This window comes from Coregonus lavaretus, assembly GCF_964263955.1.
Source record: "Coregonus lavaretus genome assembly, chromosome: 13".
NCBI classification, from domain to species: Eukaryota; Metazoa; Chordata; class Actinopteri; order Salmoniformes; family Salmonidae; genus Coregonus; species Coregonus lavaretus.
Genome location: NC_140000.1, coordinates 14,515,668 through 14,534,961, shown reverse-complemented (window position 1 = coordinate 14,534,961; position 19,294 = coordinate 14,515,668). Strand labels below are relative to the sequence as shown.

At 46.7% G+C, this 19,294-nt stretch overlaps 1 protein-coding gene across 1 annotated transcript in view; it reads left to right on the top strand.

The window, feature by feature from the left end:
• The first annotated feature begins 576 nt into the window (after window positions 1-576).
• LOC311140165 (kin of IRRE-like protein 3) overlaps window positions 577-19,294 on the top strand; it is a 33,487-nt gene continuing 14,769 nt past the window's right edge. The window contains exon 1 of the mRNA XM_084175107.1: window positions 577-625. Coding sequence (XP_084031233.1) covers window positions 586-625 — 40 coding nt within the window. The 5' untranslated portion in view covers window positions 577-585. The remainder of the gene's footprint in view (window positions 626-19,294) is intronic.

The following is a 19,294-nucleotide window of genomic DNA, read 5'->3' as shown; positions in this document are numbered from 1 at the left end:
TGTGTGTGTATGCGCTGCTGAAGATACAGAGAGAGAGAGCAGAGCAGAGCAAGAGAGAGAGGGAGACTCGAGTGGAGGGTGCGAGAATAGCAACTTCATTGAGCTTCATCACTGTAGGCAGAACTGCGCGAGAGGCAGGACGGAGCGGAGCTCAGCATCAGTACCGACCGGAAAAAGAGAGAATAGCCTTCTGGACACTACTGTGGACAAACGGACGGTGAGATGTACTTCATTCAAAAGCAGTCAGTAGCACCAACTTGAGAGGGAAGAGGAATACATCGATCGGACAGAGGATACATATACGCTGTCTTACTGAAAAAAGTTCCTAACTATGGAAAATAATTCCTAAATGACTGTTTGCAAAGTGTTCAGACAATGCCAGTGCTTTGAGAAGCATACGATTTCAGAGACAGGGACGTCGCCCAGTAAGTTTGATTTACCCAAGCAGTGATATTGCTTTGCACGGCGGTGGAGGATAACCAGTAAGCGGCAGCCCTCACACCAGTCGCATTGACGGAACAATAGATTCCCGTCCCACACTTTCGGGGAAAACACAGCCGAACCGGCGACAGAAGACAAGAGAAAATGTTTCCGCTTTACCTTGTCCTTTGCCTAATGGGAACAGGTAAGAAAACCGTTATTGTCACTTTTTTTTGCTGGTTGTTTTTCTGCGTTATTGCTATAAACTCATGAGATGCTCCCTCCGCGTTCCGTTCAGGGCGCGCTGCGTCAAACTGTAGTCTAGTGGATGCGCTGTACTGACGGGGATGAGAGAGAGGAGATAATACTCCTGCTCTGCTTTTGCTCTGCGGGACTGTAGTTTTTCTAGGGATGTTGAGACAAAGTTCCGCTGCTGAAAGAACTGATCCGGGGTACCGGTTGAATGACACTGCGCGGATCCTTACCAAAGCGCACATTGGCGAGGTGATGCGGTTTTTGTTGTTTTATACATTAGGCTATTTAGCTGGTGTAGGCTATGCGGGGTGGATTTTCGCTGATCGTGTGTTTGGAAACAGTCCACATAGGTAGGCAGACCTAAGGCTATAGACGATGCTGACAGACCAAAACTCGTGCAATACGGGCTTGTTGCCACTGAGGTCTGCAGTGACATCAAAAGTCGCTGTTGAAGCAAGTGGTGTGTGTGTGTGTGAGTGAAAGAGAGAGAGCAAGAGACAGATAGCGAGAGAAAGAGAAATAAAGAGATAAAGCAGAGAGATAAAAGAGAGGATGGAGAGAGAAAGAGTTTATAGCCGCCTCTAGATATTCGCACTAGGCTACCAGGCAAAGGATTGTAGCCTATGAGGTTGGTGTCGCCGATCATAATTTCAAATGAGATGTGAGGGGGAAATATGGTGCTCGTTTCTGCTGAAACGAGCAACATGCAAAGCCTAGTAGAGATAAACTGGGAACACTCCCCTAATGCAGCCAAGCAGACCTTAAAATGCACCAAGGCTCGACCTCTCCACCCGACACCCCCCCCCCCCCCTCTTTCACCCCATACACCCCCTCTCTCACCCTATTTCATTTATTTTGAATGGGCTTCATATTTTAAGCACAGAGAGGAATTGCATGGGGATTTAAGCGAGTGAGGAAACCACATTATGTTGTAAGACCGCCACAGCAAGCTCTCAATCTCTTTTTTAGCTTACCTTTTCAGAAGTTTGTATGCACTCACTAACTGTAAGTCGCTCTGGAAAAGAGCATCTGCTAAATGACTAAAAAAATTAAAAAATAAAAGTTTATCAAAGGCCACTGTGGGGGGAGGGGGGCATGAGGCTAATAATAATCTCATTCATATTCAAATGTTTACTACCTTATTATGCAATATGTATTTGTCATTTATTAGACAACACTATTGTGTTATTATTCTATATGGAAAGTAACAATGTAGACTAACCTAGCCTACAAAGTTTAATCACCGACCTCACTCAGCCGAAAGTCTAGACCAAATAGCGTTCGATAGGTTTAAAAGGGGGGACAGCCAGGCTACTTGTCGTTGTAAGTGCATAAACAGCCATGGGGTTGGATTTGAGATGCACTTCTGCAAAGGCTTTTAAACACAAGTCTACAATTAATAATTTCATAGCCAAACGCAGCCAGGTGGAAAAGGCTGCAACACGACTAGGCTACACAGAAAAGGTCAATAATTTATTGATCTAGAAATAAAGCACAATGATTTTTCTTTTATCTGTGCAACCGCGCACTTCAGCCACCGGGGGCAATCGTCTGATGGGAGTCAACACTGGCGTGTCAATCATTTGTATAGTGGCCTATGCCAATGATACTTTACTATTACTGTCGCTGTAAAATAATAATAATAATAATATGCCATTTAGCAGATGCTTTTATCCAAAGCGACTTACAGTCATGCGTGCATACATTTAATTTGTGTATGGGTGGTCCCGGGGATCGAACCCACTACCTTGGCGTTACAAGTGCCGTGCTCTACCAGCTGAGCTACAGAGGGCCACAACTTACAAGTCAATGTAATGTCCAATTAGTGTGCCTCTTGGGAAAGGAGGTTTCACATACTACAGTTCAAAACAGTGAGTCTTTCTTTTGATAGGCTACTAATCTTGGCTGTGTGTGTGTGTGTGTGTGTGTTATTATGTGCCAGAAAAGCAGTTGATGTGGTCTTTGAATGGTTAAGCAATATGCCTGATATAACAGAAGTACATCCCATATAGAGCAAATAAAACCTTTAGGGTACGTTTTCCATAGAGAAATTGCAATTAACCTCAATATTACAGCACAGTAGGCAATATAGGCTATTGCGTTATTCTATAAAATAAGATAGTCCTTTATTAATCCCCCAGAGGGGAAATTTGATTGCACCATCCCTAAACAGCAAAGGCCCCTGTTGAGGTTCTAAGGGCCCTTTGATTGAGTGAGACCACTGTCATAGAACATTTATATTTTCATACCCAAACCCTCGTTGCTCTATTTTTATGCATGTGTGTTGTTGTTTCCAGTTTCCACGCCTTTAAACAAACATTTCCTTAGTTTTGGTGTATTATTAACGCCGGCTTTGATTCGGCTCTAGATAAAGGCTTCAAATCCCCCGACCCCTCGGATTCAGAGGATCTTACTTCTTCCAATTAACATTGAGCATCCAGGAGTAAAGTAAAGCGCTTTCGGTCAACGCTTCAGTAAATGAATTAAAAACAAAATGTTTATTGGCAGTTAAGCTGTGTTTTCTTCCCACTGTCTTTGATAAACGAGAGTCGGGTATTGACACATGGGGAGGCAGTAATTAAATTTAAATGTTGAATCAGAATACACAACGTCGTCACACTGACACCCACTCTCCTCTGGGAGGAGAAGAGAGAGGAGATGGGGATGGAATGCCTGCTGGAACTGGAACACAAGCACAAACAGAATTTTCCCTCCTAAAGAATTGTCAACGAGGGTTGGGAAATACAATATTCCCCTAATTATTGACTGTGAGGGGCACAAACAAACAACAGCAGAGTTCCAGGGTCCTAGTGGATCCATTCCTGATAAACAAACACCACAAATGGCAAACAAACTGCAATGTCCCATTTGTCATGATAGAGTAGTCATAGATTTACCTTGTGTCTGTCACGCATGTTTTTCTCATCAGATCATCAGAGAGAGGGGAGGGGTAGAGGGGTCGGGGTGTAAGATGACACTAGCAGCAGAACAATTCCTTGACAGACAGACAGCAGCTGGATTGGGAGGGGCAGCAGCCAGCATGGTTCACAGGCTCCAACACACACACACACACACACACACACACACACACACACACACACACACACACACACACACACACACACACACACACACACACACACACAGTCCCAGAAAACTTGGTTGTTCAATGCTTGTTCACCCATCCATATGTATGTCCTCTCTGTGGCCCTCCTCCTCCACAGCAGCAGCAACGGCAGCTTTCTCAGAATGTCCCTTGGCTTCCCACTGGAATTGGATTCCACCCTGCATCAGTATTCCGAGTAATCTTCAATGAGCTCTTTTTTGGAACCTTTAGCTTTGGTATGCTGAGTCTCATAGGGCCAAGTTCAAAGGCTGGGAGCTGAGATCACACGTTTCCCTCGCTGCTTTTTCCTCAAGTCCTGGCTGTCACCACACGTGTCTATACCCAGTGAGGCACCCTGAAAATGCATCACCATCACCATCCTCCTCTGAACTTGCCCAGTGAGGGTAATGTGTGAATGTGGGGCATCAGTAACTAGTAGAACTCATCTACACACAAACAAACACAGCCTTCCACCATGGACATACTGTAAATACACAATGAGGCCTAGACAGGCGCCATCAGAGGAACACATAGCTTTGCCTTGACCGCTCTACCCTCCTCCTCCCCCTTCCCCATTAGCAGAGATTTGTCCTGGATCTGAGCTGTGCGGCAGGAATATTTCTGGACAATTCGGTGGCAGTGTGGCTAGGGAGGTTTGTTTTAGGGGGACCGTGCATATTTCATGAACCTCCGCTGCTTTGAATTCTTGTGGAGGAGTCAGGCTTGGGCGGAGTGAGTGGGGGGACAGAGGAGTGGGGTTGTAGGGGGAGGGAGGAGGAGAGAGACGGGACTCAGAAGTGTAACTAACAGTATGATGATCAAGTTGACACGTGGCGGGAAAATGCTGGGGAATACCATGGAGCATCATTAACTTCTCTCCATCTTTCTCTCCTTTCCCCTCGTATCTCTCTCCCTCATTTTCTATCTGTTGCTGTGGGGAAAAAGGGATTGAGGAGAAAGTAAAATGAGAGAGAATAAGTTGGAAGGCAGAGAGGGAGAAGAGAAGCCAAGTTGAGTGTCAGACCGGGGGTGCACTGTCACAATAGCGCTGATGCAGCAGAATCCGTCTTGTGCAGAAGTCTGTTGCATTATTTAGGAGACGTACCCATGGCAAAGATATGGATGAGTTTGGCCTACTTTGATTCCCACACTAGGAGTGCTCTCTGCAATGGACCCATGGCTCAAACTGGTGGAGATTTGATTTCCAGACAGTCCTCATAGACTATGGAAAGGAATATGATTCAGGGGAGGGGGCACAAATCAAACTTTAAAGGTCATTTTTGTTTATGGCATAAGAGCTCTTAAGATTTGTTTTGGTTTGAGTGAAATTGTAGACACTTAGTCGTGAGTCACTCTGCAAGAGTTATTCCCCCCAGACCAGTACACTCAGAAAAACAAAGATTAATATCCATTCCCCACCACATCTTAACCTTTTGTAGAGAGCCCTCCTTTCCCTGCACTTTCACTTTCCCACCAGTAACTCAGAACTAACTCATCTGAAGGTACTAACAGACAAACCGACAGACAGTCATACAGACAGACAGCCATACAGTCATACAGCCATACAGACAGACAAACAGACACAGTGATACAGCCATACAGACAGACAACCATACAGTCATACAGCAATACAGACAGACAACCATACAGTCATACAGCCAGCCATACAGATAGACAAACAGACAGACAGTGATACAGCCATACAGACAGACAACCATACAGTCATACAGACAGCCATACAGATAGACAAACAGACAGACAGTGATACAGCCATACAGACAGACAACCATACAGACAACCATACAGACAGACAGTCATACAGATATACAGACAGTCATACTGACAGACAGCCATACAGACAGACAGACAGTCATACAGATATACAGACAGTCATACAGACAGACAGCCATACAGACAGACAGTCATACAAGGGTGCAGATGGGAGAAGCTATAACAATGGGTTACTATGTCTTCCAGCCCCAAGACATGGTCACGCTCACTGGCATTGTCTTCTTTCTCGGACCTCGCCTCCTTGACAAACAACACAATGGCCCCTGAGGTCTTCCTCACTCATCTTTGGCCCCCAACCCCCATCCCCTCAACAACCTTGCTGTGTACAGAGGCATAAATTGGAGGGAGAAAATAAACAATGGGGGTTCATAAAACAAGCTCTGTCTCGCTAATCAGCTTTGCCATGCGGGTAAACAGAGATAAAGAACTTGGTATTGTGTCCAGGGGCCTTGTTATCAGCTGTTAGCTACTTCACTGGACGTGGTTGATGGCACGGCTCAACACAACAGGGAGGGCCTTGTGTTGTGTGGGCAGCCAGGCAAGATATGCTGGAGCTGTACTACTAGCTGGGGCACTTGGCCACTTCCATCCCTGTCTTTGTCTCTCTCTCGCTTCCTCTCTCTTCTCTCTATTTTCTCCCCCTCTTTTCATCCTCTCTCTCCCTCTCTCTCTCTGCTCTCTCTTTCTCTAACTCTCTCTTTCTCTAACTCTCACTCTCTCTCTCTCTTTCTCTAACTCTCACTCTCACTCTCTCTCTTTCTCTGCTCTCTCTCTCTCTCTCTCTCACTGCTCTCTCCCTCCCTTCCTTCTCTCCTTGTCTCTGTCTTTGCACGTCCTTGCATATGTTTCCCTCCAGGGCAGAGGAAGATCCTGGCAGGAAGTGACTCATAAAGACAGGGACAATGAAGGGGCTGTGTCAGCTTCCTCTTCCCACTAACTGGTCCATCCACACACACATGCCGCCCGGCCCCTCAGTCTCTCAGCCGAGGGCCCCTACCAGTCCTACAACAGCCACACTACCATCCACTGCCAGCAGATTAGTGGGCTCTATTATCACCTACTGATTAGAATACAGTAGGGAGAGAGCAGAGGCTGTTTACTCTCTGTATTCTCCTCCTCCAAACAGTGGTAGAGCTGAGAGGGAACCTTGGGTTAATTCTTTGCAAATCATTAAAACAGAGCCCAGAGGGAGAGAGTAGAGCAGTAGCACAGCCACTGTGTTTAAACAGTAGCCAGCCAGCTATTTTAGGGAAAATAACAGGATTGCAAGTGTCACATCTTTCTAGAGAGATGCATCACAATTTGGGAAGACCTCCAACCCAAGAAACCCAGAGAGCATAGAGAGAGCTCCGACATACTAGACCAAACATTCGTCTTTATTTTCCAATCAATTCCTGCCCTCCAAGACAAGAATTTCCTATCTCCTGCCGAGACACAGAAACCAACAGCAAATTGAAATGTATCACCCATGTTGCAGCAATATCTGGGTTATGTTATCTTCACTAGCCGTGTTCCTTAACCTTCTATTAAACATTGCCCTGTTGGGGGGGGGGGGGGGGGGGGGGGGGGGGGGGATTATGGCAGCTGGAAAGGGACTAAGGGGGAAAAACCCATTTGGTTATGAATCCCATGAGAAGCTATTTCATTGTCTATCTATATATTTTCGACTTATTTATCCGTTACTATTCCCAACTTCGACCCATTCTTGAGATGCGGTCTGATTTTCAGTGGCTCCTCTTGAGCAGAGGGACGTTAATATGATGTGGCCATTGTGTGTTATTTTGGAGGGTTGTTGTGTGTGCACATCCATAAGTGACTCATGAGGAGCTTAACAAAGCAACGCCCTAAACTATGTGTTGCTCATAGTACACATACACATACACACACACACACACTAAGACACAGGGTCAAGGGCATGCACTGGGGCAGAGGATGTTGAGCTGAGATGAGTGTTTCCCATCTTTGGGGCTATGTGCCCTTTATGGAGCGGTTAGTCAAAGCCCGACTGTCTAATTAATGACGCTCTATCTCTCAGGATGTCATGTCCCAACTAAACTCAACCCAACCAGGGGGAAAGGAATGCACTCAAGGAAACAAGCGATGGCCTGGCTGGGCTGGGTGGACATTATAGAGACCAGAGGGTTGAGTCGTGCAGGGAGGGACAACTCCCATGCTCCCCTGGGCTTTAGGTCCCCTCCTTCCCCGCTCTCTGTGTCCTTCTTTCTCTGTCTTTCTTTCTCCTCCTCAAACAAAGAGCTCAATCTTCCTGCTTCCTGCCAGTTTAAACTGACAGGAATGTGAGGGCAAATATTGTGATAGTGACTCAACCGTTAACCAAAATACTGGGCTCGGCGGTCGGGAAAGGAAACCGCTTCTGAAACTCTCTTTCTCCTCCTTCTCTCAGTGCGAAAGGCAGGTCTCTCTGCCTCTCTGGGTTGTTTTGCGAGGCAGACAGCTGGGTGAAGGGTTGGCAGAAAGTGTAGCAACCTTTTTTCTTCTCTCACTTCTCCTCCAGCAGGGAATTTAGAGCAAGGCTTTGAAACTCTCCGTGGAAGGCCGCGAGGAAAGCCAGCCAATTTGCTATCAACTGAGGGGTGTCAGTCAAAGCTCATCGATCAGGGTTTGAACTGCGGCTCCCTCAATGTCCAAACATGGTAATTTTATCGAGCCGTGTTGGAGATGTGAGGCGCGGTGAGGGGTGGGGCGACAGCCGGGGGCGGCGGAGGGTTTGGGGAATAGGGGTCTGAGTTGGTAGGTGGGTAGGTGTGTTTCCAACTTCTGTGGTGAGGAAAAGCAGGAGCTTCACACAGAGAGAGGCATTGGAGATACTCTGGACAGGGGGTTAGGAGGAGATGTTTGTCTGAGCAGAGAGACAGAGAAAGAGAGAGAGCTGTGCCTCAGCCAGTGGAGGAGGGAGGGGAGAGAGAGAGAGACACAGAGAGGGTGAGAGAGAACGAGAGGGGGGGGGGGGGGGGGGGGGGGGTCACTGCCAGCAGCATAGCATTAAAGGTAATGGATATGCTTGTATTGGTGTAAAGCGAACCCTGTGTTTTTTTTCTCCCAGCACAGGGTACCTAAAAGAATAACAAAGATGTAACTGAAGTGAGAATCCAGGGAGGAAGAATTGAAAGGGGTTATTTCAATGCCTCTAGGCGAAACATTAGAACCTGAGGTATCCCTTTGCCAGGTAGATGGACTTAAGACACATAATGTTTTTTGAAGAGGGGGTTTTGGGTGTCTGTGTGTGTGTGTGTGTGTGTGTGTGTGTGTGTGTGTGTGTGTGTGTGTGTGTGTGTGTGTGTGTGTGTGTGTGTGTGTGTGGGTGAGGTAAGGACGGATGAGGTGTTGGAGAGGTGATTCCGATCCCCCTTCCAAAACCATCTCAGTTTATGAGGTAGTGCTAAATAATCAATGGGCCGGGGCCTTTCCTGATCCCAACAACATTCCAGTAGGATTCCAGCAGGGTTAGGGTCTGGAGCAGTAAGTGCTTCCCAAGCTGACAGGGGCGAACCCTATACCCCTCTACACACCTGCACCCCCGCCAGGAGACAGCAGCAGTCCCTCCTAGGGTTGCACAATTCCGGGAACTTTCAATAAATTCCCTGGTTTTCCCAAAATCCTGGTTGGAGGAATCCGGTTTTGCTGCTTATTTCCTTCTGATTCTGGGAAAACGGCAACCGGGATTTCGGGAAAACCAGTTAATTTATTGAAAGCAACCCTAGTCCCTCCATTGTTCCAGCACATTGCACCCATCCGACGGAGGCATCCCAGCACTCATCAGATCCCCGGGGGGGCGTGGAGCATGACATACAGAGGGGGGGGGGGGGGAAGAGGAGGAGGAGTGGGAGGAACTGATTGTTCCCGCCACAGATGGGGCTACTGGGACCTCCTGCTACAGGATGATGGGTGTTTGCTTTTGAAAGTCCCAAGCGTTTTCTTGGCAGCCATGGTGCATGGAATGCTCTGGAGGATAGGGGAGGGGAGGGGGGGGGGAGAGTCAGTAGAGGCAACAGCAGGGATAGAGGGAGTAAGGGAGAAGGAGAGATAGAAAGGGAGGAAAGAGAGAAAGGAAAAGAGAGAGAGAGTGTTACAGACACACACACAATAGGGAGGACATTGCCTAATATGATGTCAGTGTGAATACAGTGTCAGTCTATGACATATGATAAAGCCTGCTATTGATAGGATAGTTGTGCTGGAGGGAGAGAAGGAGAGAGTATAGATACTGCAGGTTTTCAGGGAGTTTCCAAACAGAGACAGATAGAGCAGGAGAGAATATTGGAGGAGAGAGGAGCGGACGGAGGGAGGGAGAGGGGGATGAGACGCAGAGTTCCAGGCTGCATCCATCATGTGGTCTGGTGCAGGAGCCATTTCTACCCATTGTTCTCAATAATTTGTTATCTCAGGGCTCTGCTACGGGGGGGGGGGGGGGGGGGGGTGGCAGCCATTTGTTTATGCGCTAATTACATAAGTGAGACAGCATAATTAGACGTATAGATAAACAGACAAAGGCAGAGGAGAGAGATAGATGGGCACAGGGAGATAGATACAGAGGTGCAGATAAAATGAGATGCGTAGATGACGGAAATGTCCCTCTCTGTTTTAACGTTCAAGGCTGCAAAGGAGGAGGAGGAGGAGGATGAGGAGGGGTGCGGTATCTGGATGGGGGTGAGGGGGGTATCGGTATAAAGTAAAGGAATCAGAGAAAGATGGAGCGATAAAGGATGAGAGAGAGGAGGAGAGAAAAGCTGTCTTCACAGCCTGCACTTTGAGGTGCAGCCCAATGCTGCCTGAAAAGTCACCCCATTTGATGCAGAGAGGTGGGGAGAGAGGAAGAGGAGGAGGGAAGGTGATAGAGAGGTAGAGAGAGAGTGGGGGGAGATGAGGAATGAGAGAGAGAGGGAGAGGGATAGATTCCCACTGAGAAGCAGAAGAGAGAGAGGGGAGGGAGAGAGAGAGAGGAGAGAGGGAGAGAGGAGAGAGGGAAACAGAGAGTGAGAGATCATCTCACCTCCAGATCAAAGGCAGTGTCTGGTCCCTGGAAATGCCTGTTTGTTTTCAGTTGTTTGGGAGGGTCTCCAACCTCCATGTGTGAGGCCACAGGGCCCTGCTCCTGTCTCTGTCAGACACAGCCCTGACACACACACACACACACAACCCTGACACACACACAACCCTGACACACACACACACAACCCTGACACACACACAAACACACACTGTTTTATCGCTGTTTCATACACCTCAAACACAGCTACCTCCCAAACCATCACTAAGAAGACACAGCACACACACCCTGGCACTGCTATACACACACCCCAGTATCATTACACACACCCTGGTTTGTGAGTGTGTGAGGTTGAGGAGGTGGGGAACATGTGGAGCAGTAAGCTGCAGACAGACAACAGAAGATCAGCCAGTCCTCAGTCTGTCCTTCAGCTTACTCAATGGAGAGATATCTGGAGTGAGATGATTACAGGTTACTGTCTGAAACTACAGTCTGGGGAAGATAATTTGTGATTTGTGAAATACCTGCAGCTCCTGTTATACTTTCAGGTCCGGATAAGAAATCTAATTGGGAGTTGTTGAGAAAAAAAAAATCTATTGGTTCTACAGACAGATTAGTCTTCTCTTTTCAGCAGTAGGCATTTGCTTTCCAAACTGTACATTTTTCCGTGAAAAACGCAAACCGATAGCTGCAACGAACCATAGAAATATAATCCAAAAATGGCAGTTCCCATTCAAGTCAGGACTGGCATCCATTGCTAGTGTACCCATGAGTTTAACAGTCAAATTGACAGGGTAAGAGGTTACAACACCATTCTATGGATTATATGTCTATGGCCACAACGCAACAAGCTGTATATTTGACATGCATGCTGCCCAAACTGCAGCCTTCTCGACTGTAGGCATACCGGTAACTGCCAAAATAAAGGAAACACTTGAGTAAACGAGGGATACAAAGTATATGTTATGGTGTGGGGTGCATTTTCCTGGCATAGAGAGGTCCACATATAGAATCTATGCCAAGGCACATTAAATCTGTTCTGGCAGCTCGTGGTGGCCCAACACCCTTTTAAGACACTTTATGTTGGCGTTTCCTTTATTTTTGCAGATACCTGTATGTGCTTGTGATAAAACTTAATCCACAGTTATGTTTTATAAACTATTGATCCTCTGTAGCTAAATTATGCTCTCTGGTGTATTTTGAACATTGAGAGCGGGCTCCTGTGTTTTTTTTGGGGGGGAGGGTATATATTTCCTTTATTATTATTTGTTGTAAAATTATTTGTTGCCTCTTGGGCCCCCCACGGGCCTGGGCCCAGGGGCTTCAGCCCTGGTAAACCCCTGCATTAATCCGGCCCTGTGTACTTTAAAAGCATGTATGCTGAGCGACAGATGGAGTTGTTGAGAGACTGATAGTATTTCTGGTGTTATTTGAGAACTATTGAGTCATTGTACCAAGCCATCACAGTTGTTTTTCTTTTAACACAGTGGTAGTGCTGGCAGTTTGGTGTTGCTCATAGTGCAATAGATAGACGTAAAGTGTTAATATCCTTGGGGTTCTGAAAAGCCTGTGTCCAGTCACGACTCCAGTGTGAGTATGTGTGTGTGTATGAGAGATGGTTTCTGCATGGGTGTGTTTGTTGTGTGTGTGAGTGAGCGCGTGCGCCCGAGCGCATGCTCCGTTCTCTGTTCTCTGCGTGGGTGTGTCCAGGAGTGTCACCCGCTCTTTCAGAGCTCTGGCGCAGGGGAGAAAGATAAATGGGACATTAATGGAACCACTCAATCACAGGCTACTTTTAAAAAAGCTGACCATAGAATGTGGGGCAATCAGTCCTACTCCAAGGCCCATTCAGTCTGCATTCAGCCTGAGCTGGAGGAGGGAGGCTCTGGGTCCTTCACACTCTGGATTAGCCATTCACTGCTCCATAGACTATGGCCTAACTGCCTTACACTGCCTAACTGACTGAGCACTCCTTTAGAAAGACCATAGGGCCTGGAGAGAGTGAACTCTCTATTAAAAAGAGTTCTGATTGTTATTGGAGGTCTTTAAAAGCCAGTTAGAGGAGCTCCTTTGTCTTGCACATCCAGGAGTTTGAATGGTGACTATGTTGTGTGAAGGTTTTGTTTGGTGTGTGTTTTTGTGTTTTGTTCGGTTTAGTTAACAGAGGATAGGTTTTTGAAGTGGTGCATGGTTTTCTTAGGTGAGAACAGGAAAGAATGGGGGGGGGGGGGGGGGGGTCTATGGTTCTTCAGTTGTGCCATAGAAGCTTGACGGTTGTTTTAATGGTGTGAAAATGAACGGTGGCCATGTCAATTCCACCTTTACCTCTGGGGTCAAATCAGAACTGTGGCTTCTGATTCATTTCCTGAAGCTTTGATTAGAAAGGCACGGTGGTCTAGAAAAGCCTTTTCACACTTACGGCCGGGGGTATGGAAGAGGAAGCTGCCATCTTGTGTGAAACATGAACTGTGTTGGCCAACACCACAAAGGTACTAACACAACACTTGGGTCAAAATATTCCCTCTCTCCTCTCCATATAACCAACCACTCTTCTTTTCTCTAATTTCTTCTCTCTCCCTCCCTTTTGGGTAATGTGTTAACGAGCAACAGCTTCTCCGAATACCCATAACATTAGTGTGTGTATTTGTGTGTGTGTACTTTGAGTGTGTGTGTGTTTTCACACCAATTAATGAATCGCTTTGTGAGGCTGCAGAGGTGACGATGGCTTGTCTCTTGCCGGGGCGCGGGCGGGTGTGTTTCTTCCCCTGTTCTCTCTCCTGTGTCAGACCGTGTGTGTGCCTGTGAAGGCAGGGTCCTCTCTGACACTTTACATGAATTAGCCCTCTCTGTAATTAGCGCCGGGGGACGAGGGGGGACGAGTGGGAACATGAGAGACCTGAACACAAGCCTAAGAGGGGCCAACGGGTTTGACTCGCCTCAACGTCAGCGAGAAAGTTCACACATATGTGGAATTCCTGGCTAGACTTGGACAGACTGTTTTTTAACACTCAAATTAGAGGGATGAGGATTGGGAACAAAAATAAGACCTTTTACTTTCTCCTGACTTGTTTTTGAGTTTGCTGACCATTAATATAAAACTCTCTCTCTCGCTCTCTTTCCTCTCTCTCTTTCCTCTCTCTTTCCTCTCTCTCTTTCCTCTCTCTCTTTCCTCTCTCTTTCCTCTCTCTTTCCTGTCCTCCTCCACACTGGCACTGGTAGCCCTTCCTCCTGGGGCACTGCAGAACAATTATTTTGCTCTCCTCCCTCCCTCCCTCTCACTCCAGATAATTCAATCTGTCCAATATCAAATAATCTTCCCCAATTTTTCAGCCCATTTTAACCTTATCGCTCAAACAGCCGCCTCTAGGGGATGAGTCTCGTTCCACCTTGTTAAAAGAGAAGGGGAGAGAAAGGGAGATAACCCAGGAAAGGGGGATGACAAATAGCTCACCGAGGAGTGCTTTGAGAAGCTTCTGTTTGCCATTCTCACAGGCAATATGTAAAAGAGCAGGCAAAGAGATTGAGAGAGAGAGAGAGAGAGAGAGAGATGGGGAGAGAACCAGAGAGGAAAAAGAGAGGATGGAGGGAGGAAGGGATGGAGAGAGGGAGGGAGAAAATATTAGAGGAAGGGTGGGGGATGAGTGTAGGCTAGGTGATGAAAGTAAAGTGCCTCTATTCTAACTTGTGTCCCACATCACTTTATAACATGCCCCTCTACAAGCTCTCCCCCAGCTCATAATTAGAATCCAATAAGGTGGCCTCCTGTTGGTCTTTGTTCCCCCATAGTGTTTACCCTGTCCTCCGGCTCTGCTCGCTGCCTAATCTATCGAAGAGCTGAATGTCAATAGGTCAGGGACAAGAGGAGGGGCAGAGCCGAAGAAGGCAAAGAGAGGGAGGGAGGGAGGTGGAGTAAAGGGTTAATTTTTCCTTCTCTCAATATTTTTCTCCACCATTCCATTCTTTGGGTTGTTTTCCCTCTCTCCGGTTCTCTCACTCTCCCTTCCTCCTCTTTTCTTCTCACTTCTAATCCGTCTGCTTGATTGTTCTAAGCTGCTTTCAGCTGGGCCCCTGGGAGAGCTGGGGGTTTGGAGTCTGTTTTAATTCAGATTTAAAAGAAGCCTTCCTCAAGAAGGGAGATGTAAGCGCAGGCCAGGCTGAGGAGAGTGAAGGAGTGGAGGTGGGACAGATTGCATGGCGGTGGTGGAATAGAATGGGAGGCAGAGAGGCGGCTTCAGCAAACACTAGAAGTCTATTATTGTAAAATTAACTCTGTCCATAAGGTGTAGATAGTAAGTATAGACCGGAAGTAGAGGCCTGGGCATTGTTGTTCACTAATTTACTCCAAGTAGGGAAAGGATGGTGGGGTTGAAAAGTAATAAAGGGGAATATATATATAAAAAAATAAAAAAAACATGGGGGATTGGAAGTGATGCAGACAATTACATTGATAGAAGATACAATCTATCTGCAATATTAAGCTGATCCATTCCCCCCCCCCCAAAAAAAAAAAACGAAAAAAATGACAAAAAAAGAATTAAAAAAAATATATAAGATAAAAATAAACAAAAAAACACTACAAGTCATGGAAATAGAAAAATATATGATATGCCACACAATCTCTCTCTGTCCCAATCTCCTCTCTCTACGCACTCGCATGCATTGGGGTGGTTTAAGCCAAATGGGATTTTTTTTCTCCTATCTTTAATCAAGCGGCACAATCTATATATGGTAGATTGATCTCAACTTCCTGTGATTCATTCCATATCCTGTGGCGACGATATGGCCAGCTGAGAGGGTTATCTCCACGCTCTGTCTAATGATCGATAATCTCCCCGGATAGCTTTAAGAGCCTGCAACGCTCCACTAGTTTATCAGGACCCCAAACCAACTGCATCAAAAAATAAAAAATAAGTATTTGCAGAGAGAGGAGAGAGATAGCCGTTTAGCATAACTGCGCTAGCTAAAACTTTTGGGCTGCTGTGTGGAGTGGACAGTCATGGTGTCGGTAGATAGTATATCCATTTTCCTACTTGATGGGGTTATACTTGGGTGGCAATGTGACCGTTGCGGACACCCTGGATGTCCTTGTTAGACACTTAATTTAAAGGCCTTATCGCACTGAGACACAGTGAGATTCTCCCAATATTAGTCTGGACATCAAAGATACTGGCACCGCCGCCAAGACTCTATCCATTACTGTAGCCAGGCAGATAGGCGAGCTGCAGAGTAACGTGTGTGTGCGTGTGCGTGTGTGTGTGTGTCTCTCTCTCTATTTCTATTTGTGTGTGTGTTTTCTCTGTTTGCATCTCTGTGTGTTTGAGTGTGTCTCTTCCTTTGTGTCTCTTCCTTTGTGTGTGTGTGTGTGTGTGTGTGTTTGAGTGGTGAAACAGTCACACATCTGTCCTTCAACTAACAAACCCCCCAAATAATAAACCCCACTCCAAATGGAGTGACACAATGAAGTGGTTAAGTTTATCAAGCCACCAGCTTTGCTCAGGCAGGCAAGGTGTTAAGGGCCAACCAGAGGTCAAGGGCCCAGCCCACAGCATTCTTCAGCTAGGCACATCCCAGCACACCACACAGTCAGGGACCATATGTCCAGGTCCCCCAGTCAATGGGCCAGCCCAGCCAGCAGGACAAAGAACTATTCACACCCACTGAGCTCTGAGGAAATCTGCAATTCCACGCTGCCATTAGGCCAGAAAACAGCACCAGTCAGTCAACACCAGGGATACACCGAGTTAGAGATATGGAGAGGGGGGAAAGAGGGAGAGAGGGGGAATGAATGAGAGGGAGGGGGACAAAGAGAGATAAAGGGTAAGAGAGAGAGAGAGAGAGAGAGAGAGATAGAGAGAGAGAGAGAGAGAGAGAGAGAGAGAGAGAGAGAGAGAGAGAGAGAGAGAGAGAGAGAGAGAGAGAGAGAGAGAGAGAGAGAGAAGAGAGAGAGAGAGAGAGAGAAGGACCTTTACCAGGCATAACAGGCAGGCAGGCTGAGGATGATGGCCTGTGCTGTGGCCCCATCTCTCTGTTCTTCCACAGGGCTGCAGCAGCCTTCTCTCCAGAGGTCCCTTAGAGACCCTCCCCCTGCAGCCCCCACGCTCGCTCTCTCTCTCTCTCTCTCTCTCTCTGCCGCTGTCACTCACAACTATGTTAATAAGGCCAGCAATAAATGCCAGGAAGGATACCAAGCCGGGATGAAAGCTACTTCTCTCGTGTTCAAGCTTTGAGGATATGTTTTCCTGGAGTAAGAAGGGAGGAGGTTGGGGTGGGAGTAGGGTGGAGAAGGATAGGCTTTATATAGTTATGTTGCATTTTAATGGCCCACAGTAAACCAATCCCATCATAAAATAATATTTTGTGTGTCATATCCTGTTGTATGTGGGTGCACTATGGGACATCTGCCAGTCCCCCCAGCACTGAGTAAAGTGTAGAGGGGAAGCAGGGGGGAGAAGGGGGATCCTGAGGGGGTAATAGATCACACATATTTTCTTTCACTCCAGCGATTAATATGGAAGAAAAAAGGTCAAACTTGACTGGAAACGCTACAGTAGATCACAATTACAGTCGAGGCCCACATTTCATACATCAAGTCCCCGCTGCGATGTCTCATCAGCCCCTGGTCACACTGGAGAGGCCCACGCCGCACATTATCAAAGATTGATGGGGTGTCCTACTTAAAGACAGGGGGTGGGGTGCTAGGGGGGAGGGGAAACTTTGGGTTATCTGTGGGAGAGGGAAGTGGGGCGTGGGTGTTGGTCGTGTGGCCACGTGGCAGCAGTAACCGCCCACCAACATCGCCGTGCAGTGCCCGCAGACCGCCGCATAGTAGTTTGAGGTTATGCCAGGCTACACCATTACACAACCACATGACCACAGCCTTGATGTACTGGAGAAGTTGCAACGCCTGATGTTACAAGATCAGCACTTACAAGACAGTACTAGCTGAGTCAGGACTTTACAGAGAAGAAGACACGAGCTGAACAAATGTGAAAGGGTAGGGTTCACTCTTGTCTTTCGTCTCCCTCTCTCCCTCCCTCCCTCCCTCCCACCTCGGAAAAACTAAACAAACTGAGTGAACAAACAGGCAGACCCTTCCCTCCAAATCCCCCTCTTTCTAATACCACACACCTCAACCCATCCCTCCATCTCTTTTCTTCTCTACTGGCTACCATCCTCCCCTTCTTCTTGTTCAGAGTGCTTGCTTAATGATTAATTGATTAATTAGTTATCTCATTAATAATTTATTCATTTATCACGGCCTGCTTTTTCTAGAGGAAGCGGTGGAATTTGAAAAAAAAGCCTGACTTCACATTTCACTCTAATTGCGCAGCTGCGTTAATCAACGCTTAAGAAATTGAGTTTCAGGAAATGTGTTTTTTCCCTCCTTTCCCTCTCTTTTTCCCCAACACAAAGCAGGATTATTATTATATTGAGGTCGGCAGGTAACGTTTTTTTCCCCTCTCCTCTCTTTATTGTACTCTGAAAGCCCTTAGTCATCACCAATTTTAAAAGAGTGTCTCAAGACAGAGGTAATCTGATGAATGGAATAAAGTTTGGCGCGTAATTAAAACTTTCCTTTTCCCCCACCTTTCCCGGAGAAAGGGGAATAGAAACGGTGGTGGCCGGTGAAACGGCGGACATTGATTAATAAACGGCGGTTTGAAGGCGGTTTGTAAGAGGAGACAGGCGCTGGGGTTGTGGAGGAGAGCTCTATGTTGTTTCTATGGTCTATGGCTCTCCCGGGACGTCGCTGGGTAATTTGTGTAATCGGCAGGAGTTACGTGCCGGGGAGTTTTAGTGTCATGCACACAGAGGTGTGGGGAAGAGTAGCCTAGACAAAATAAAAAAATACTTGTGTGATGCAACTGTTTAATTACATTCATGTTTATCCCTGTTGGATATAAAGTTCACACACCAGTCATTTTCTCCCTCTGAAGCCCTCTGTCAGGTCCTGGGAAGAGAAAAATTAGAGGGAAGCTTCAACGGAATGGATGCGAATTCGACATGAACCTCTAAGCTTTAAAAAGCACACACATTAAGCAGTACTAATGAGACTCTCATTGAACCAGTCTTTCTTTATTTTCAAACACACGAACATAAAAATTGCTTTGACTTCAATGTGCCGCCACCGCTGTTACCGACAGTGGTTGCCTCTGCTTTATAGTTCAACAACACCAGCACACAGCACAGCAGCATCAGCAGACAACAATAGTACTGAAATGCATGCATTTACAACATTACCACCCTCATTAAAAAATAATCATAATAATGGAAGAAAAAAAAAGTATGAATTATGAAACGCACTACTTCCTATCGCGAAGAGCCAAGGGGGCCTCCACTGTGCTCAATTAGGAAGTGTAGGCCACAAATCCCTCGACTAAATTAATTGACACCCCAGGGCATTGGACCCAGAGTCCCAGTGGTGGAGTCTAAGTGGAGAATTCCTTTGTTTTCATTTCCTTTGCCTTTGAGAGAAAGTGCAAGAGAGAGAGAAAGGGGAGGAGGCACTTTTTAACATGATCTTTTCATTGTTTTATGGATTTTTAATCTATTCTTTATTTATTTGTTTTTGTTTACTCTTGGTTTTCTGCAGCTGGGGAGCGAAGCGGGGTGGATGTAAGAAGTAGAGTTTATTTATTTATTTGCGTCCCATCTTTGAGCAGCTAGGCTTCCTGTCACATGTTGAGCACTAGTGGCATTTTATCCACCATGTC